Source organism: Anastrepha ludens, chromosome 6, assembly GCF_028408465.1.
Source record: "Anastrepha ludens isolate Willacy chromosome 6, idAnaLude1.1, whole genome shotgun sequence".
NCBI lineage: Eukaryota > Metazoa > Arthropoda > Insecta > Diptera > Tephritidae > Anastrepha > Anastrepha ludens.
The window spans coordinates 29,848,056-29,871,580 of record NC_071502.1 but is presented as its reverse complement, the minus strand read 5'-3'; the positions used below and the strand labels follow the sequence as shown (position 1 = coordinate 29,871,580).

The following is a 23,525-nucleotide window of genomic DNA, read 5'->3' as shown; positions in this document are numbered from 1 at the left end:
GGCCCTATGCTCCCGAGAGGAGTGAACAAGGAAAAAAACAACTGCTAGGTACCACTAACTGCAATTTATGCTATCAAAAATGTATATACAGTCGCTTGAAAGCTTGGCTTAAGTGGGCTTGCGCTTAGTAAAAGGTTTGAACGAAATGAACTTCATAGATCGTGTGTGCTACAGTGAGCATCTGATTATAATAAACAACCATTTTTTACAGTAATTAATTATTTGACAGTAATGACTTATTTTATAAATATCAGTTGAGAATTGCAGCCATGTACAGTGAATAAACGAAGTAATAAGCACACAATTCACAGGAAAAAAAAATTTCTTTATATATTTACGTCTTGTCTTTCTTTTCTTTTCATGGCGATTCATCTACATGCACCATCCACAAATGTTCAACTGCGCAACAACAATGTGTAACCACAATAACATGGATTACAACAAATGATAACCAATATGAATTTCTTATGGACGCACACTTCATCCATTTCAACTAACGCATTGAATTACCGCCTGTATGTGATTTTATGTGTTCAACTTCATCATCCTCGCCAATGCCATTTGGGCAACAATGAATATCAATGATTGATTGCGTCTTCATCGATGTGCTCTTTCACCCGTGCCTTTTGTGCGCTGCTCTGCTCTGCTCACTGCTGCTCATCAATAGGAAACGTTTTTGTAATTGCTGCCATCATTCTGGAACGTAACTTGCAGAATGTTGCCAATTATTTGGTTGCATCATTGGCTGTTGCTGATCTGTTCGTTGCCTGTCTGGTGATGCCGCTGGGCGCCGTCTACGAGGTAAGCGAATGGAATGAAAGACTAAAGAAGAATCAAATGAAATTATGCGGATTGAATGAAGGTGAAATATGTATAGAAGAAATGTACACTGATGTATTCATTTCATGAAGAAAGTTTTCTTTAGGCCGCTGGCGAGACTCTTTAAGCTTCTTTCCAGAGTTTATAAATTACTGCCAGAGTTTAAATGAATTTCTCTTATTTGTGGTAAATTCCTTGAATTTAATATATAAATTTATAATTCTGATGCTACCCTTGAACTGCCCATACCTACTTTGTTTTACACTAAATTATTACACACAATATTTCACAAGCACTTATTATGTTCGCCCACTTTGGCACTTGAGGGGCCACTTTAGAAAATTTAAAAAATGCCTCTTAAGTGAATTGCTAATTTCGCCAAGTGTTCGCCTACAAATCTACTCAGTACTTAGTAAAAACGCTGAAAATATTAAGTTCGAATTTTATGAATTCAACTACACCTGAATACCTAAATATTTACATTTTTAAAATTTCCTTATACAAGGTGGCGCAAAATTAATCATCCAAATTTGTTTCTGAATAATATAAATAAAAAAAATTATTTTGAGTGTTAGAACTTTTTATTTCAAGCTGCGCCTGTTTGTGTACTGGAACTGTCACTTAAAAACTTTATAAATCTTCCCACAGGGGTGATTAATTTTGCGCCACGTTGTATCACCTTAAAAGAGCATACATAGATATATTAATGTAATAGATATTTAAAAAATCTTCAATCTGTTCAATATGTTTTGCGGTTCAACCAGTTTTGCGAAAAAACAACAATTTTATACACCTTAGTATTCAGTAATCTCCCTGAACATTAATTCTTCAAACGAGATTCCAATTTATGAATTCCGTCCCTGAAATGAGAATCTCGAAGGACTGCAAATACGCTTCCAGAGCTGTTATGAGCTCATCATTTGATAAAAAATGATGTTCACGCATGAATTTCTTTATGGTCTACAAACAGATGGAATTCAAAAGGGTTCAAATCTCATGAATGCAGTGGATGATCCAACAATTCGAACTCTTCTCAAACGGTGATTAAAAACCATTTTTGTTCTTTTGCAAGATGGGTCTTTTTTCACGAATTTTTTCCTTCAGCTGGCCTAAAAGGTTACAATAATAATCAGAATTTACTATTTTACCAGTTTTTTAGTAATCCACAAACAAAATTCCATTGGCATCCCAAAAAACTGATGCTAACACCTTTTTGGTTGATTTCTGAAGTCGAACTCGTTTAGGAGAGGAAGAATCAGGGTCACACCACTCTTTGGCCTCTTGTTTTGATATAGAACTAAGGTGATGGACCCAAGTTTCATCCATACTGGTGAATCGGTGCACAAAATCCACTTTATTCTTTCGAAAACGCTCAAACTGGTGCTGAAAAGGTCACATTCGAATGTGTTCTTGTTCCATTTTCAGGGAATGAGGTAGCACACAGCTTTCTGAATCCCAATTTTACCCCCTTTTTCACTCCACTCGGAAGCATAGAGCCACGACAAGACTCAGTCTTGCGTTAGTTTCATTAATCTATTTGATTTCTGACAGGGTAGGTGATTAGCCAGCCGCTACCAGTCCTAAATAGTGGGAATACCCACTTGTCGTGGCTTAGGAACAACGCCTTCTGACTGTTTAGAGCGCCATCTGTGTTTCGCATTTTTCTGCCAGAAGGATCACACAGACTTCGCTAAATTTGGTGTGTCTGCGCTATTATCGCGATTGCCCGCTTCCGCTTGCTGGCGCCACTGATGCAATGTGCAACTGTGTCTTGTCATTGTTCTTTGCTTGTTTTAGCAGCCACAATGCAAGTAATGCGTTGACTTTTGTGCGGAAGTAAGGATGGGAAGGATAAGGTTTTTGGGGTTGGGTTTTGGTTTTTTTTCTGAAACCCAATACTTCAGTCATAATATTGCTTACGCTGCCAAATAAGTTGATGAGAGCTTCTACTAAATCACTTTCAGTCACTCGACGATTTTCCAATGCGAAATCTTGAAAATGTTCTTCGATTTCTGGTGTTGTTGCTGTTTTTGATCGTCTTTGACGGCGATCGTTTTCAAGGCTTGTACGACTCTGTTTAAATTCAGCAACCTATCTTTTTACTGTGTGAATAAGAAGCCAACAAATTTCCAAATTTGGGATGTGCCCAAGGTACTTGCCACACTGGCCCATGTTGCTCCTTGACCATGGTCATCAAAATCTGTTTGCCCTTCTTTATGTTACAGGTCTGTCTGGCGAACAAATGGCGAGATGCAGTCTGTAATAATCTAACACCGCATTATGGATCATATTCTCATGCCCGCTATCTATTTTGTTAGTTAAGCCATTGCAAAGGATTTTGTACGCGTTGGCTGGAACTTTATTAATATCTCAAACACATTTTTATCAGGCAAGGCCGCGTCTGACTCGATTCTTACCACTACACTTTTGCCAAAAATCTGGTATGTCTGCCTTGGAGAACCTCCTGAGCATAACCATGTGACGGTTCTTCGGATGGCTTTTCGGTATATAAAGAAGTTAAGTGGATATATACTTTGTACATCATTGGGTGTTATACCGAGCTCCACAGCAGGTCTTTTTTTAATGAAGAGCTTTTTGATGACAGACCACCGAGTGAGCGCTTAACACAAACCTTCTTTATCACTTGGGTTTTTAATACCTACCGCGGGTCTGGACTCCTAGCCGAATGGTAATCAGCTGCACCGAGCCGAGTTCGCACGGCAAATGGTTTTTATGAAGAGTTTTTTCATGACAAAAATACTCCTGGTTGTTTGCCACTGACTGCTGACCACCAAGGGACTTCCTGTGCACTTCCGAATGGTAGCCACGTACCAACCCATGCGACTCACGTGGCCACCGTCCATGTACTCATTTAACTGAAATAATAACTGGCTAGCAGGCACAAATGCTTTGATATTTCATACTGCTATTGAGCATCGAACCCGGGTCGTATCGATGAATAGTAATGAACAAATAGGCTGCACTATGACGACTATTAGCCGCGCGCTATGTTCAAGATTCATCTATCATCCCAAGAAAGCTTTCACTGGATTACATCGCATCCACACATACAGGGTTTGGAAGATTATCACACATTCAAATATATATATATATGTACTGTTATATGCCATTTGTATTCCACAGATGATCACCGCTTTTAAACGCTACCAATTTTATTTTCTTTCGCTTTCTTTTCCTCTTTCTCTTTACATATTCCCTATTATGACATCGAATTGCCACAAACCAACTTCACACCAAAAATGCTGAACAATACAAAAAACTTTTGTGGAAATACGCACACGGGCAACTAACGCACGCATACATGAAAATCAAAAAAAAAAAAAAAATTAATAAAAAAACTCAAAACTTTTACGAACGTGCCACACACTTCCTATCGCAAAAGATAAGGCAAGGCTGGATACTTGGGCCGGAGCTCTGCGACATTTGGACCTCGTGCGATGTGCTCTGCTGTACAGCTTCCATATTGCATTTAGTCGCCATTGCGGTCGATAGGTGAGTACAAAGTGAAACTAAAACTAAGTGGTGTAACTTTTCCATATACCTATACATATACAAGTAAATGTGTATGTGTGTATTAAAAACATAGCATTTTTATTGATGCGGCAAGAATTTGCAGCAGTAGCAGAGCAGCGTAAGCAGCTATGCTGTCAAGTTTTTACGGCTTGAAATGGCTACAAGTATTTTCGAAGGAGACTATTTGATATTAAATGTTTAGTTTATTGAGATGGAAGAAAAGCGAAAATGAAATATATCTCCTTGTCAAGTTTGTGTCACCAAGAGAACAGTAAAACATCATTTATTTGACGTGAATTTGCGTTAAATTAAATGAATATTTTGGCCTCGGAGTAGCACCCATTTGCTGGCCAAGCTGGAAGTGAGTATTGAATAGTTTTGTTTTTTTTTACTCTTCAAAAGGAAAAACATTGTCAATATGTGTGCATATACCTTAAAGTTTTCCACACACCCCAACTGCCCTACAGCCACCAAATCCCCGTCTATCGTTAAAATTTTATTCTTCTGGTCTCCCTTGAATTTACATTCTTGACATTTAATCGCTTGATGAACTTAGATCATGATTAATGGCACTCCCTGGAGGCATTGATTGAACTCTACGGCTTGCTGGAGGCAAAGAGTAAATAATACAAAACCAATGCACTCAAAAAACTAAGTAGTAAAATAAAAGCAATCAAAATGAGGAGTAATTGAATGAGATAATCAAAAATTTAAAGAAACAACAAAATAAATATTTATGTACACACTCGTATATGTTTATATGTATTCACAATTGTAATGTCAAGTGATCTTTGTTTCTTGGTCAGCGTCGTAAATTATTCTAAAAATTGCTTACTTGTGCGCTTGAGTATAAAAAGTTGTAAGCTTAAAAAATTTGGAAAAAAAGGTGTAATTTTGTGATAAATTTAATTTTGAAAATTTTCATAAATTTTTTTTTTTACTTTTTTTTAACCTTTTTATTTTTTTTTTATTTTTGTGGGCATAAATTTAATTAATAGTTAAAAATTGAGTATATTAATTGGTAATAAGTAGTAAACTGAAAAAGTTTTCAAAAAAAATTTATAATTCTGAGATTAATTTAATGTTCAAGATTTTCCTTTAATTTCTCATAATATAAAATAAAATTTAATTTTTGTTTCCAAAAACTGAGCTTAGCCTCAGCTATTAATGAAAAAACCCAAGCAAAAATATGGTTTGAAAAAAAAATGTACCAATAATTTTAAAAACAAACAATTTTTTTCCCCACAAACTGAAAATAGCCTCAGCTATTAATAAATACATGATAAAATCTAGAATGACTAAAAAACTGTTCCACAAAACTTTTGAAATAAAAGCATTATTTACCATAAACTGAGCCTCAGCTATTAATAAAAACAAAGGACCTCGAAAAAATCTGGTGTGGCAAAAAAAAACAAAAAAACAGTTCACAAAAATTTTCAAAAAAACAAAAAACTTAAAATAAAAAAAATTTTTTTTTTTCAACAACTAAAATAACAGGAAAAATATGGCTTGACAAAAAAAATTTATAAAATAAAAAATAATTTTTTTTTCCACAAAACTTTCTATAGCCTCAGCTGTTAATAATAAAAAACAGAAACCAACAAAATCTGACGTGACAAAAAAAAAAACAAAAATATCACCGAAAATTTAAAAACAAAAAACATTAATTTTTTTATGAAAAAAAAAAGCAGAAGAAAAACTCACGTGTGAAAAAGAATGTAAAAAATTGTATTTATTTATTTTTTATTTTAATTTCATTTTTTTTATTTCTTATTGTTGAAGTATTTTTATTTTTATTTATTTATTTAAGTCTATGAATTACAATCCTTACAGACTATGATACAAAAGTTGCTTAGATTAAGCTACAAATATACTATATGTATTTAAAAACTGTACTAGCTACTAACTAACTATAATATAGAATTCAAAAGATTTAAAAGTGCTGTTCTTGCAAGCGAGAAATCAAGAAGAACATCATTATGAACGGCATTTAATTCCCGTAAAGCACGAGTAATGGGAGCATTGCTGGCATACGTAGTTTTAAAGTTTCCCCCATAATAAGGGTAGAAGTTCCTAAGAGATCGCTAGGGAACATTAAATCGAATCCTTTCCAACAAGTAGGGACAATCAATTACTCCAGTAATAATATTATGAGTAAAAGACAGACACAGTATAGTCCTACGAATCTCTAAGGACTTGAGACTTATAAGCATGAGACGAGCAGAATATGATGGCATGGGATCAATAAAATTCAGGGACCGAAGGGCATATTTGAGAAATATTTTTTGCACACGTTCGATTCTATTAATAGCTTGCTGACTACAAGGTCTCCAAATAAAAGCAGCATATTCTAAATGAGATCTAACATAAGATGTATACAGTAACTTAATGGTATAGGGATCAGAGAACTTAGTGGCGTTCCGTCTGACGAAGCCCAACATCGAAAAAGATTTAGAAGTAATATAATTTATATGGTTATTAAAAGAGAATTTGTTATCGAAGATGACGCCAAGGTCCTTAAACTCACTAGCACACTGCAGGACACATGCCGAGATCCTGTACTTAGTGCACAAAATATTAGATGTTTTAGAGTAAGATATTTGGAAGCACTTAGATAAGTTCAGCGAAAGTCGTGAATTCTGGCACCAGAAGTAAAGCCTATTCATATCGGCTTGAAGTTTAATGGCATCCTCTTGCGTCTTGATCGCTGAGCAGATCTTAAGGTCATCAGCATAAAGCAAAAATTTAGCAAATGTGAAACAACTTTTGATGTCATTAATAAATAACACAAATAAAAGCGGTCCCAAGATACTTCCTTGCGGAACACCTGAGATGGCAGCAAAGGAGGTAGATGAAATACCATCGATTGTTACAACACAGCGTCTATTGCTCAAATAAGAGTTTATCCATTGCAGAAATGTAGAATGAAAGCCAAGACTAGCTAATTTTTTAACTAAGATTCTATGAGAAACTTTGTCGAAGGCTTTCGAAAAGTCGGTGTAAATACAGTCGACCTGGAAGCCAGCGGAGAAAGAATCAATGCAGTATTCACTAAAAACGGTCATATTAGATACTGTAGGTCTGTTAGCAATAAACCCATGCTGATTAGGGCAAATTAAAGATTTAACGGCAAAACTCAGCTTTGCATAGACCGCATGCTCAAAAATTTTGGAGATAGTCGACGGCTTAGAGATAGGTCTATAATTTCTAACGTCATTTTTATTGCCACTCTTAAAGAAGGGCGTAATGAAAGAGAGTTTCCATGCGTCAATGAAACACCCCGACGATAAAGATTTGTTGAAAATAATTTTCAGGGGATAGACGAAGGCCGGACAGTTTTTTATCAAAACTGCTGAAAGTCCATCAGCATCAGTTTGAGAGGTTGATTTCAATTTAGTTAAAGCATTACTAATATCCTCAGAAGAGAGGCAAAGACCTCCAAAGTTCAGGGCATAATCTAAGTCAGAAGAAAAGTCGGATGGGCGATCAAGTTCGTCGTCAGCAAAATTAGATTTAAAAAATTCAGCAAACAAGTTTGCCGTTTCAGTTGGGGTTCGCGCTTGGCTATTATCGAAAAACATACCAGTCGGAACACTGGCACTACTCCTTCTAGAATTTATGTATTTCCAGAAGATTTTGGGATTCGCTTTAATGTTTAACTCTATATTGGTAATATAGCTGTTATAGAGAGATTTATTTAAATCGTTGAAATCCTTTAACGCTTGCTTATATTTAACGAAGTACAAATGATTCTTCGTAGATTTAAACTTCTTGAAATAATTATTTTTAAGATTTTTAAGCTTTTTCAGAGACTTAGAATACCAGGGCAATTCATAGGGCTTTTTCTTTCTGAGCGGAATGTTATCTAAGCAGAGTTTAGACAAAATGGACTTTAATTTTGTTATTGGCTTGTTTCAATTAAGATGCCGTAGTTAATATTCTGTAAATGTAAGAATTTTACTTTTTCCTGACCTTGAAAGTTGTGTAAGTTTTTTGAAATCGTGGAAAAGTATAAATTGGCGGCCGCCGAACATCGGTTCGAATCTCGGTGAAACACCAAAATTAAGAAAAACATTTTTCTATATTAATAGCGGTCGCTCATCGGCAGGCAATGGCAAACCTCCGAGGATATTTTTGTCATAAAAAAACTGCTCATAAAAATATCTGCCGTTCGGAGCCGACTTGAAACTGTAGGTCCCTCCATTTTCTGGCACAACATCAAGACGCACGCCACACATAAGGAAAGCTCGGCCAAACACCCGAAAAAAGCTGTACGCACCAATTTTGCATGTGTATGTATGTATGTGAAAAGTAAAGGGTTTTTCAATAAGGGCGGGTAGATGTTGAAATGGAATAAAATGGCGTCAGCTGTGTGGCACGTAGCGCCGTCCTGCTGGAACCACATGTCGTCTAGGTCCATATGGTTCAATATGGGCCATAAGAAATTGGAAGGGCCACCACGTCTACCGAAAAATGGGCGCAATGCGCGCAACGTTTGCGTTAATGAACACTCATTTTGAAAATAAAGTTTTATCATTTGAACGTGCTGTTCAATTGTGTAACTTGCCATGTTGATTTGGCATAAGCAACTGAATAATAAACAAAAGATTTGACAGATGTTACCAAAACAAAATGGCTGCCACAGGGCGCCTAAATCGACCCGCGCCAATTGAAAACCCCTTTATAAATTTTTGTTAATCACGTTAAAAGAATTATTACTATATTATATTATTATAATTATAAATTCAAATGAATTTAATGTGGAAAAAATACTAAACTAATGCACAAGTATTGGCAAATATTCACATTATTCAAATGCAAATCTTAAATATCTCCCTGTAAATCAAAATGCACTTTCAGCGCTTTCAAAGAAAATAGTTCACATAGGTACATATCTCATTTGTTTTATAAAGAAAATGCGCAACATCTTCAGCGGAAAAAATTATCAAAAATCAACGAGAATTTAAGGCCACTTCCAATTTGAACTTTTCATACTATGAAACTTACTTATGTTTCAAAAAGGCACAAAAATGCATAAAATTTCTCATCTGAATCTCCCTTTGATATAAACAACAAATCAAACATTTTGTTGGCAAGGCAGAAATAAGGAACCATATCTCGCTACTTCTAGTTTGTCAGTTAAACCCGATACGCCAATAAACTTACGGAATTTCATTGACTTTTAATGGGTTAAGTAAAAATGTATGCCTGCCCGCCTGTCCGAGTATTTTTACATTTGTTGTAGCTATTTGACCTGTTAGCACTTCTCGAACGACGCTAATCGATTTTATTTGCACGAGGAGACACATCCGAGTATATACATACATACATACATAAATGCATACATATATACATACATACACACATACATACATACATACATATATACATACATATACACATACATACAGACGAGCATACATCTGTAGGCATATGCTTGCACTTGCAGTGCACATAGTTCGAGTACACATCGATTGTGTTTGCTGTTTGACAAGTTTGACATATGTCATCAATCATGTTACCGACTTCAACAGATTTTCTCTCGATTGGCAGTTGACGTCATCGATTCAATGCAAACGGCAATTGTGAAGGGTTCGCACCTGTAGTTTAAACTGTATTTTATACAAACGAATATACATACTTATGGACACAAGTAAGTGTATATGTAAGTATGTATAAATGTGTAATTTGACACATTTGCAAATATTCCATGGTGAATATCTGCATTCGCTATTTTTCTTTGTAAAAGTTCGCAATATCAAAAAGGCTTTTTCTACATTCTGAAATTCTGTGTTACACTACAGCGATTAAATAAAAAAGGGTGATTGCGGCGCAGTTACACGCCAGCGGCACACTTCAGCTTGCAGGAAAAGCCAATTGCGAATATTTGTTGACAACTGCGCTTGTCAACATAGCAACCATTTTTAATGAGGCACCAGAAGTTATTCACAACCATAGGCGAATAATTTGTACTGGACAATTTTTAGAGCATCCACGAGATGTATGGCGATTATAATAATAATTTTAGTAACTGTAGTGTGCCCATTGGCCGACACTTCGACCGAAAAGGTCTTTTATGTCCTACTACAACTTTCAGAAATAGTTGAGTGGTTAGGGGTAGTCAGAATTTTCAAAAAACTGGATTTATTTTTTTGCATTTTCTCAAAGTATTTTACCTTACAAATAATGTGTAAAAATTTGAAGTGAATCCGATAAATACTTTTCAAGTTATTCGGTAATTAACACAGGGTGCTCGGGCGCTCCGGAGCGTTCGCAAGACCTTAAATGCGTTCTCCTCAAAACTAATATATGTTTTTTGAACTGATGATCACTGTAACTTAAATACCGCTTGGCAGATTTCAATAATATTTATATTGCTTTTCAAAAGCATAAAAAGCTTGTGCCTGAACGAAGAATTTTTTTTTCAAAAATTTCGATTTGTCGGTTTTTTCTCGAAAATCTGAAAAATAGTTCCTGAGTTAATTTTTTCCATATTGTTAATTTTGAAAAAAAAGATTCGATCAGACAGAAGATTATCTATTAGTGAAACTAATTTCTCTTGTCCGATGGATTTAAGATGAATCTCCAAGGACTTATGATGATCACCGCAAGATACTTCTGGAGAAACGGGCTCTACACAAACAGCGATAACTTTTAAAATTATTATTTTTTTTTTTTTTTTTGTTGCTACAGTCAAGTCGAAACATGATGTATTAACGCTATGTTTTTTTTATTTTTGTAAAATAAAACAATTGACGAACAAAAAAAATTATTGCAAATCATCATCCTTTGGAGCCTCTGACTACCCCTCACGCCTTAATACTCATCAGGTTCTATTTAGCCTAGACGCTCCCTGCCTCAGGCTGGAAATGAATGAGGCAGTGCTGGTTGATCTGTAAAGGGTTGTTAAGTTTCAAGGGCCGGTGTTGATTTTGAATAAAATACATTTTTTTTTAATTATTGTCATTTCTCTTTATTATGATAACATTGGTATGGCTCAATTACGCATAGAACCAAATATTGGCCAAATGGCCTCGGCGGCACACCTCCATCCGATGGTCCAAATTTTCGATAACGCTGAGCCATAATTGAGGTTCTATCCCGTTGATGTGCCGAATTATCTTCTCCCGTAGGTCTTGAATTGTTGCTGGCTTATCGACGTATGCCTTTTCTTTTAATTAACCTCAAAGAAAGAAGTCCAACGGTGTCAAATCACATGATCTTGGCGGCCAATTGACATCGCCGCGACGTGAACTTATTCGGCCACCAAATTTTTCGCGCCAACGAGCCATTGTTTCGTTAGCTGTGTGGCAAATGGCACCGTCCTGTTGAAACCACATATTGTCCACATTCATATCTTCCAATTCGGGTCATAAAAAGTTCGTTATCATCTCACGATAACGAACACTATTCACAGTAACTGCCTGACCGGCCTCATTTTGGAAAAAATACGGCCCAATGATGCCGCCGGCCCATAAATCGCACCAAACAGTCAATCTATGTGGGTGTATTGGTTTTTCGGCAATCACTCTTGGATTATCATTCGCCCAAATGAGGCAATTCTGCTTATTGACGAATCCACTGAGGTGAAAATGTGTCTCAGCACTGAAGATGATTTTCTTCGAAATTCGAACACCCGTTTTCATAATAAGCCTGAATAACTTTAACGCGTTGTTGGATTATGTATCTTTCCATACTTCAAATTGAATTGGTTTGAAATTGAAAATTGTTAAATGAAATGCAGAAGAAAGCTTGACGTTTAGGTGTGGTTTACATTAAACATCGGCCTTTAAAATTTAACCACTCTATATAAATCCAGATTTAAGAATTTAAAATTTGTATGAAGATTTATTGAATTTTTCTGAATTTTGTGGTAGGGCTAATAATTTGTTTGATATGATTTTGGTTAAGGTAACGAGCATTATTTAGGAAAAAAAACAAAAAAATTTATTTGATAGATTTCTGTAGTTCACAAGAAAACATCCTGTGTATTTGTGCATTTATTAATATGTTTTTTTTTTTTTCAGTTAACATTTCATTTATCGCAAACTCATAAATTTCAAACGCAATCACGGCTTGCACAGCCTTTGGCATTCCTAATTAACAAGAAATTTGGAGCAACAAAAAATGTATCAATGAATCGGGCAAAAACATTTGTTTGCATTTGTTAGCCGATGCTAATCAATTCAGCGCAAATAAATAATACCAAAAAATTTTGCTACTATCCGCTTAAATAAATGCAGCCACATATTTACATATTTCACAAATGGCGATATGCGAAATTTTTTCATTGCGCACTTTCGCATTTCACATTTTCACATTCCGCTGGATTCATCAAATTTCCTGTAAATAATTATTCACAAGGTTCAAATTGACGTTGATTTCATTTAAATTGATATTAATACAAAAATTGTATTATCTGCAAAATATTATGTAAAAAGCGGCAGTAGGCAAAATTAAAGGTAAACAATAGTAAATCTAAAATTATTTAAACGTACACACACACGCGCATCTGCATGTATTGCAACTGCTTTGTGATGCCTGCCGCCACTTCCACTTCCACTGCCTCTGTGTGTTTTTAAGCCCAGCAAAATTTTCCGAGTACAACCACAGAAAAACATCAAAACTTTGCACAACAACAAATTTGTGTGCATATTTAAAAGTATGGAAACAAAATAGATTAAACTCACACACACATACACATAAATAGTTAGATAGTTAAATAGATAGGCAGATGAAGTGGATATGCATTTTGTTTTTGTGTTTTTGTGGCCAATACATTGGTTAAATATGTGGCCAACTGCAAAATTGCACAAAGAAATGAATATTTTATAAACAAACAGCTGCGGTCTCTAGCTCGCAGTTGTTGTTGTTGTATCGCATGCAAAGTGTTCGTCGAAAATAATAATTGCAAAAGTAATTGCAGTGTAAAATTTGTGTTATCACCAATACAGCGAGCGCCAAATAACTTGAACTATTTGGACACAAAATTGTTTAAGGAGTTAGCGGCGGTCATAATTTTCAAAAAATTGGATTTTTTTTACATTTTCTTAAAGTATACGCTCTTAAATATATTGTGTGAAAATTTGAAGTGAATCCGACAAACACTTTTCGAGTTATACAACAATTAACAAAGAGCGCTTGGGCCCTCCGGTAGGTTAGGTTAGGTTTGGCAGCCGCATCGCACATACAGACAACGATGCCACATAGACCACGAAATTGGTCCGTTGTGAGCCGCGGGGACTGGGCTACATAACCCTTTCCACATTGAACCATACTGAGCTTTTGACAAAGCGTAAAAGGTTGTTGCTACCTAAAGTGTATAGATTATCTACATTCGTTAAGAAGTAGGATTTTAGAAATTGGTTCTGGATAGCGCCGGGATGTGCAAAAATGGTGTTGAATTGCCTCCTCCCCATTCCTAGAGCTATGATAGAAATCATGCGTGTAAACGCCTAATCTCGTTGCATGACTTCCTATGAGACAATGTCATGTGCGCCTACTCAATTTTATAATACTCTTGTACAGACGCAGATTTATCCTTGGCCATATTTGCCTAGCAATTTTATAGGTATTGACGCTAATCCATCTTTGATTTACAGAACTGATTAGTGCGTTCTTAATGAGAAGCTTACAAGTTGCGAGAGGTATCTCCTTAAAATTATTTATGTTTGACATACAGGTACCTTCTCTTGGAAGTTGGTCAGCCGTACAGCTTCCTGGTATATCGGGGGGCTCCGGTAATCTATAGGAAATTTTTAAATGCGTTTTTCTGAAAACTATGTTTTTTGAACTCTTGATCACTGTAACTTGAAAACGCTTGATAAATTTCAATAAAATGTATACTGCTTTTTAAAAACATAAAAAACTCGTGCCTAATGGAAGGATTTTTTTCGAAAATTTCGATTTTTTTTAAGAATTAATTTTCGGTATTTTTCTCGAAAATCTGAAAAATATTTCATTAGGCCGCCATATTGTTAATTTTCACAAAAAACAGCTTCGATCAGGGATAAGATTCTTCTTCTTCAGTAGTTTCTTTCTCGTGCTAACCGGTGACAGTTGGACACACCAAGTGAAACTAAGTCCTTCTCCAGCTGATCTGTCCAATGGTCTTTCCCTTCCTCTGCTGCCACCAGCTGGTATCGCATTGAATACTTTCGGAGCGTTTGTAACCATTCGGGCGATATGACCCAGCAAGCGTAGCCGCTGGATCTTTAGTCGCTGCGCCATGTCTATGTCGTCGTAAAGCTCATACAGCTCATCGTTCCATCGCCTGCGATATTCGCCGCTGCCAACGTGCAAAGGTCCAAAAATCCTGCCCAGAATCTTTCTCTCAAACACTCCAAGGGAAATCTGTTCGGATATTGTCATCGTCCACACTTCTGCGCCATACGTTAGGACGGGCATGATGAGAGTCTTGTAGAGTGTTAGTTTTGTTTGTCGAGAGAGGACTTTACTGCTAAGTTGCCTATTTAGTCCAAAGTAGCACTTGTTGGCAAGAGAGATTCTGCATTGAAGGCTGACATTCTTATCGGTGTTAATGCTGGTTCCTAAATAAACGAAGTCTTTTACAACCTCGAAATTATAACTGTTAGCAGTGACGTGGGTGCCGATACGTGCGCCGACTGTCTGTTTGAAGGCAGGAGGTACTTTGTTTTGTCCTCGTTCACCACCAGACCCATTCGCTTTTCCTCTTTATCCAGTTTGGAGAAGGCAGAAGTAACAGCGCGGTTATTAAGGCCGATGATGTCAGGCACAAGATTATCTATTAATAAAACTAATTTCTCTTGTCCGATTGATTTTAGATGAATCTCCAAGGACTTGTGATGATCACCGTAAAGGACTTCTTGAGAAACAGGCTACACACAAACATCGACAACTTTTACAATTATTATTATTTTTTTTTTAATTTTGCTAAAGTCAAGTCGAAACATGATTTATAAATGTTATGTTTTTATTTTTGTATTGTATAATAAGTCAATTGACTGGCAAAAAAATGATTGAAAATCATCATTTTTTCGGGCCTCTGACTACCCTTACACCCTCAAGTTTCTGAGAAATAATGTGAATCCATGATATTTGAGGTCGCTGTGCTAAATCTTCTCATAAATAACAATAATACAAAATGGCACGAAATTAATCCTGCAACTTTTTTTTTGAATAACCTCTTTATTAAATAAATAAAAAGATTTCGACCTTTATGCCCTGCTTTGCTCGTCTGTTTGTTGTTCACAAGTTTCAAATATGATTGACGTACGACGCTATTTGCAAAAACTATACTTTTTCCGATAGGGTGGTTAATTTTGCGCCACCTTACATAACACTTTTTTGTTGTTCTTGCATTGTCAGCGCAGATATAAATAGAGACTTCTATTCAACCAGCTTCTATATCGTCGCCGATTAATATTTTATAAAATTTTTGTTCCGCCAGAGATATAAGAGATATAACGTAGAGGAAAAGGAGAGAGAGAGAGAACTATACCTTATATATATCTTAGATACACAATTTTTTTGGCGTTGTTTTTTTTTTTGGTGCCTACTTTTTGGCGCTTATTTCCGTTTCCTGACTAGTGCTTGTGCGTGCTATAAAGTGATATCCATTCCGGCGTCGGATTTATTGGTATTGTCTTGCGGTAATTTGTGCCGTTGCTGCGTTCCTGGAATCGTTGCGTTTGTTCGGGTGATAAACGCTCGGAGTAGTGTGCGTTGTTGCCACGGTTTGTGTCCGGCGTTTACCTACACCGGTCGATCCGTCCTTCTCCGTTTTTTTGTAAATTTTGTCTATTTGTATTCTCTGCAAATGTTGTGAATTTCTTTAAATATGTATTCTTTCTCTCTCTCTCTTTCTCATTCTCTCTTGGGTCTCTCTCTCTCATTCTCTCTTGGGTCTCTCTCTCTTTCGCTCTCATTCTCTCTCTCTCTTTCTCTCTCGGATCTCTCCCTCTTTCTTGGGGTGCCTTTGAAAGTTTCACTTCTGTTATGTGAACTACACTACACGCACTTTTGTTCTATTTATTTAGTTTTGTACAAAAATATAGTTTATACTACAATAAAACCCATATAATTTGAAGTTTAAAACTTTGTGCAAATTATAAAAAATTTAGAAAATTGTCATAAAAAATTCAAATTTTTTAGAAAAATTCTGTGCATGCAGCTTTGTGGTTCATTGATTTAGAAATAAGATTGTGCCATTTCAGAGTGGTCCAAAATACGCAATGATTTTTCTAACGGTGATATGTATTTTCTTTTATACAACGAATGCTCCAAAATGCGCAAGATCACCAGCAAAAAAAATCTATGTATGTTCCTAAATGGATAAATCTAAAAATTGTTCACTTATTCAAAAAAAAAACTTCATAAATGTTTACGCTTTTTTATTAAAACAAAAAAGACTATTTCGTCTCTACTTATGAAAAAATTGCATTATCATAAACTGCGTTTCAGTTTCAGAGCTACACCCACCTATTAGTCACCTATGAGTTGCTATAAAAATTCTACACCAGTCAATAGTAAATTTTTTTATAGTTCACATTAGCGGCTCTTTCACGCTTTCGTGAGTTCACTGTGAATATGTAGAAGTTTGTCACTTTATGTAAGTGCCTAAGCATGTGTGGCTGCGTTGCTATGGCAAATCGCCACAACATATTTCCGGATTTCATTCAACCACATTTCCATTTGAGTGCCCCGTACGTATATCTTTGTTGTGGAATAGAATAGTTCATGTATCCTCAGCACTTTTACGTGCATACATATACGCAAATATCTAATCAACCATTAATTTGTAGGCAAACAAAATCACCTACAACCATTGGCAAAATAAACACCAGCGGCGAGGAGCGTCACATAACAACGAAATTCCGAAATTTGCACAAAAATTGCCACTAAATTAAGTGATTTCTATCTTACCCGTTGCCGGTTTGTAGGCCACAAAATTCGCCATCCGCATTGCGGTGAATATACATATGTATATCTACTTGTGCTAATATACATATTCACACACACCTACATTGTACATATAGTCCGTGTGCCAATGTTACGTATACGCCACCTCATCCGTTGAGTTGGAATTCTGCGCGTCACGCAACCGAGTCACACGTTTAGATTCGTTTCACATATTAGTTCTCTTTCTGCATGTGTGTGTGTGTGCGTATGTGTGTATGAGAGCATATGTGTGGGTGCTCCGAACGCATAAATACTTGTTGTTGCTATTTTCAATACACTACCAGTTAGTTGTTTTATAATTGTTGCAAATAAGCCTCGCGGGACAAATTACTGAAAAATTCACTGCTTTTCGGGTCACTGGCAAATTCGGTGGGACATTTTAGGCGCTTATACGATTATGTAGGGGCGAACAAAGTATTAGGTGCACGTAGAGATTGAATTGGTAAACACGAGATTTATTTATATACGCATACACTGACGCACACACACACACACATGTAGAGCTGCTTGTGGTGTTGCACACAAAATTGAAATGCAAAATGATATGCTGGCAATTTTAAATTAATTTTCCAATTCGTGATGCCCCCAGAAATATGCAATTGGTGCAGCGCCCGCAAATAACAACTGAATATTCTAGGGAGCGTAAAACTAAGTCACTTATTATAAGGATCAACTATCACTAAGCGTACTCAGTGCTCAGTAAAAGGACTCAGAAGTAGAAGCTTTAGGCTTGAGGTGGGTTTTTTTTTTTTTTTTTTTTATTTCATTAGGCGTTATGGTAGCGCGCTACCCTCAAGTGGCCTTCTGAAACCAGGCTGGGCCTATTTCCCTCCATCACCTCTCGCCGCGGGACAACCGTCAAGCATTACTTCGCGGGGAGAGAAGGCGATTAGTCGCCGTTGCTGTGTCGCAGTCTTTCCAGACGCCTCATCTCTTTCATAATCTCGGCCGCTAAGTCGCATGCCGCATTCCAGTGTTCCTTCGAGCGGAGCATGCGATGTACGAATGTTTCCGGCGGAGGAGGTTCTCCAATGGTTCTATAGAGTCTTTCTTTTGCAGAACGGAAGCGTGAGCATGTGAAGAATATGTGGTGAACGTCCTCTAGAATGTTTCCATCGCAGTAGTTGCAATTAAAGCATCCATGTCCACTCAAAAACCGGTTCAGGTAAAAGTTCAGTTCTCCATGTGACCTCTTTAACCAAAGCTTTAGGTTGGGAATGCATCTGTGCGTCCAACGCCTTTTGGCCGAGTTGTCCCACCTAGTTTACCACTCGTCGATGCAAATATCTCGTAACGCGGCCCGAGTAGACGAGGTCGCTGTGCTCTCGCTATTTCCATTGCTAATACGCCTAGCGGGTACATGCCAGATATTACTAAGGCTGCATCGTCGGACACCGTTTTAAATGCGTTACATACGCGTAGTACGCACAACCGGTAGGTAGACTGTAGACCTCGGAAGAATGCACTTGGTCCGTTTTATTCGCCCAAATTGGAGAAGCATACAAAATTTGGCTTTTCACGACACCAGCCAGAAGCTGACGGCGATTTTTTTTTTTCTTGTACGTTTAACATCAGCCTCGACAGCGCCGTCGTGTTGGTGGATGCTTTTTTGTTGGCGTACTCGAAGTGTGCTTTGAAAGACAACCTTTTGTTTATCATTATTTCCAAGTATTTGACGGCGGGAGTGGTCGTTATATTGAAATCTCCGATTCTAAAAGAGATCTCTTTTCGCTTTTTTCTGCAGGGTGTAAGGATTGCTTCGGTCTTTTGTTGCGCTAGATCTAGCTTATTTTGGGCTAGCCAAGATTGTACGCTGAAAACCGCATGGATCGCATTGTTGCGGATATCGCCTAGATTTTTAGCCGTTACTACAACGGCAATGTCGTCGGCAAAGCCAATTATCTTGGTTCTTATTGGAATCCTGACACGGAGAGCACCGTCGTACGCTACATTCCACAGCAATGGCCAGAGAACCGATCCCTGTGGAACGCCACTTGTTATTTTAATTTTTCTTCGTCCCTTTGATGTACTGTAAAATAGAACTCGGCCATCGAAGTAACTGCGCAATATTCTCCTCAGGTACATGGAGACCCCAATTCGCTCTAAGGCGTCTAAGGTTTTCACCCAGTTTGCAGAGTTGAATGCATTTCTGACGTCTAGGGTGATAATCAGGCAGTACTCTTTGGTGACATTTAGCCAGCGGGTGCCGCTGATTGCTTTCATTGCAAGCTGGATTGCTGAAGATACTGCATCTATCGTTGACTTCCCCTTTCCAAATCCGAACTGATTTTCGGCCAGGCCTCCCTTTGATCTGACTTCCGCGTCTAGTCGATCGGATAAAATTCATTCGAGCACCTTACCCGCAGAGTCGGTTAGACATATTGGTCTGAAGCTCGACGGCTCCTCCGCTGATTTACCTGGTTTTGGGAGCAAAATTAAATTTTGGCGTTTCCAAATTGACGGAAAGGTTCCCTCCGAAAGGCAATTATTAAATACGTTGCTAAACACTTTGCTTTGTTGTTCGATTGCTAGCTTGAGGTGGGTAAGTGGGCATATGTGAGGATACTTGATGATTATTATTTTCTTGCATGTCTTTCTTGAGTGAAAGATCTTTCAGAATTACTCTAATATGTTACTCTTTGCAAAGCAAAAGGTTGAAAAGTTTAGGCTACAAAAATTAAACCGAGACCAACAGTTTATTGATGCTTCAACTGGACATCGATGTCCATGGCGACGGCAAGTGTTAATATTGTCTGCAAAAAACCTATAGCAGATTAAAACTTACGCAATTTTGACTACTTTTCTTTTGGTTTTTTTAGTATTCAATAATTTTTCACAAAAATATTGTTTATCCTATAACAATTATCATAAAAATCAAGTTTCACGATTTATAAAAATTCAAAAAATGTCATTTATAATTCCAAATTTTTACATCAGAATTTAAAAATCATCCACTTTAGAATACCTCAAATCATTAAATCTAACAAAGCGCACCAGCCGTTACATTCTCGTACCAACCCGGACACGCAGTTGGACACACCAATGAATGCTAAGTCCTTCTCCATATGAAGGAAAGGTCTTCCCCTTCCTTTGCTAACGCTGGTACCGCATCTGGCTTCCCAAGCCGAAACCTTTGTATCTATTCGGACGAAATGACCCAGCCAACGTAGCCGTTGGATCTTTATTTGCTACATTATTTCTGTGTCGTCGTAAAGCTCATACAGCTTATTATTTCATCGCCTACGATACTCGCCGTCCCCAAAAAGTACAACAATCTTCCGCAGAGTCTTTCTCTCGCACTCACTCCTAGGGACGCCTCATCGGGTATTGTCGTCGTTCAAGCTTCTACACCATATGTTAGGACGGGCATGATGAGAGCCTTATAGAGTGTTAGTTTAGTTCGTCGAGAGAGAACTTTACTACTCAGTTGCCTACTTAGTAGCACTTGTTGGCAAGAGAGATTCTACGTTGGATTTCAAGGCTGACATTGTTATTGGTGTTAATGCTGGCTCCCAAACGAAGTCTTTTACAACCTCGAAATCATAGCTGTCTCCCGGGACGTGGGTACCGATACGCGAGTTCGTCGACTGTTTGTTTCAAGACAGGAGTTACTTCGTTTTGTCCTCGTTCACCACCAGACCCATTCGCTTTGCCTCTATCTCCAGTTTGGAGAAGGCAGAACTGATAGCGCGGTTGTTAAGGCCGACGATGTCAATAATCTCGGCAAACGCTAACAATTCTGCGCTCTTATAAAATATTGTGCCTGAGCGATTACGTTCTGCAGCTCGCACGATCCTTTCCAACATAAGGTTAAGGAAGTCACACGACATAGAGTCACCCTGTCTGAAACCTCGTTTGCTATAAAACGGCTCAGCGCTGATAATACGTCTCTCCTACTTTTCGGCTCCCGGTAGCGATACCACTTGCACCCGATCGCAGCAAGGCCCTATAGGCAGCGCCCTTCTTTTAGCTTTTCTTTCTAGGCAGCTTTTCTTTCTCGTTGTACCAGTTGTTTTTTTAGGCTAGCCGAGGTACGATTTCTTCTTCGGTGGCGGTACGTAGAGAACGAGAAATGTTGCTCCATTAATCGTGCATGCCAGATTGTTGGGCAATACTCTCTGAAGACAGGAGTGTAAGTCCAGTGGCGAATCTTCTGGCTGTCTGTTGCGATTGCAGCTTTGCGATATCGAACATTCTTTGCGTAGTTAGATGTACGTTTTTTGCTACACAAAAACATTTGCGTAGTTTCACTGCAAAAAAGCAATTATCCAAGTCGCTGTTGAGTCCTCGGACTGTATTTGCATCTAAAATACGAAAAGCGTGCATTCCATCTATCGCAACATAATCGATCTGGTTTCGCGCCTTTCGAACCGGAGACAACCACGTGGCTTGGTGTACATATTTTCAAAGTAGACAAAGTCTTTCATCGCCCCGACGTTACACTTTTCAACACTGGTAATAATTTTTACAACTATCAAACTGAAAACTTCAAAAACTCGTTGAAATATATGAGTGATGAAGTATAAAAAACCCACACAAAAAAAATAAAATTTAATCAGCCTTGACTCTCCTTCATTTTCACACATTCCGTGCAATTAAAATTTGCACAAATTTCCAATGTGGAATTTTATTATATTTTATCAGAAAACCCGACGGCTGCAATTTGCTCTACGGCCGCTGTTATTGGCAGACATCAATTTTTGATTAAACTTTTCGTTGCATTCGAGTAATTGTTGTTATCGGTAGCGCCGCTTCTGCTGTTTGAACGTAATTACGCTTAAAAGTTTAATTAATAAAATTTTCACAACATTTGCAAGGATTTCACGCCAATATGGACGAGTAGCAGAGGAAATGCGAGTACTCGTGCATTGAGGCTGGGCGCACAGCAGCTGGCAGAGTGTGGGGGCAAATATGCAAAATATTAAAATGTGGGCGTTTTGTTTTCTACAAAAATAATACTTGTCACTCAAATTAATTGCAACACCGTGCGGCAGTCAAAGTTGCCCGCGGAAAAATTTCCTATGCACGCGAAACTATAGATTTTATGCAGTAATGTCGCATGTCCGGTTTTCATTTCCTCATTAATTTAATTTTTCTAAGACTTTAAAGTCTCAAAGTACTAAATTTAGAATGAAAAATACAATAATTTTAAGTACTTTTACTTACCCTGTGCCATTTAAATGGATATCGAAAGAAAGCGAATACATACAGCTACAAATTTTTGAATTTTGAAACAATATTTCATTTCCATTTTTTATTTTTTTATTGTAAATATAATTAAAATTTATTATGAAAAAAAAATATTACTGGATATGTAGTAATACATATATAAACTCCGTTCTTCTTACTATTACAACTTTGCTCCTATGGAATAAAGTGCACACACCAGATATAGTAAAAAACGCAAATTTGCCCTCGCGAAAAGTAAACAAAAAATTGTGTTTAGTAACTGAGTCTACGAAAGGGTAGAGTGGGCAATCAGTTCGTTCAAACCCTACAAATCACGCGGACCAGATAGTATTTTTCCTGCTCTGCTCTCCAAGGGCACTGTGAAATTAATACAAATTCTGGTACAAATATTCAGATCAAGTCTTAGTTTAGGCTATGTCCCTTAGATTTGGCGGGAGGTCAAGGTATTATTCCTACCAAAGGGAGGCAATAAGCTTCCTGAATCTCCCAAATCCTATAGGTCAATCAGTCTTATGTCTTTCATGTTGAAAACCATCGACAAGTTACTAGACTATTACCTAAGAGAGGTGGTTATCTCGATAATCCCACTCCATAAACTGCAATTTGCATATCGAAAAGGGAAATCCACAGTTACAGCACTACACACAATTCGCGATATAGAAAAGGCCATTGACCATTGCATTTGAAAACGTAAACTTTCAAGCAATAGAACTGGCGCTCTCCAATAGAGCAGCCGATCCAGCATTTGTTAAACGGGTTAGCAACATGCTAAACCAAAGGATAATCACAGCCTGGCAAGTTACCCTAAGTGTTACAGTCGCGAAAGGATGTCCACAAGGAGGGGTAGATACTATCCTAGATGAAGATTTGGTACAAACCCTAAACAATAAAGGATATAAAAAAATAGGGTACTCCGATGACATTTCTGTAATAATTAAGGGCAACCACGAAAGGAGCATAAGTGCGACGATCGCTGTAAGTGCGAAGGTATTTAAACCCTCCTCACCCACCACAAAAAAAAAGAAAAACAAAAAAAATCA

General features: G+C 37.3%; 1 protein-coding gene across 1 annotated transcript in view; it reads left to right on the top strand.

The window, feature by feature from the left end:
• The window catches only part of LOC128867001 (5-hydroxytryptamine receptor 2A-like), a 95,799-nt gene extending 78,561 nt beyond the window's left edge, over positions 1 to 17,238 (top strand). The window contains exons 4-6 of the mRNA XM_054108092.1: positions 668 to 801; positions 4,223 to 4,332; positions 17,139 to 17,238. Coding sequence (XP_053964067.1) covers positions 668 to 801; positions 4,223 to 4,332; positions 17,139 to 17,238 — 344 coding nt within the window. The remainder of the gene's footprint in view (positions 1 to 667; positions 802 to 4,222; positions 4,333 to 17,138) is intronic.
• Positions 17,239 to 23,525: the final 6,287 nt, after the last annotated feature.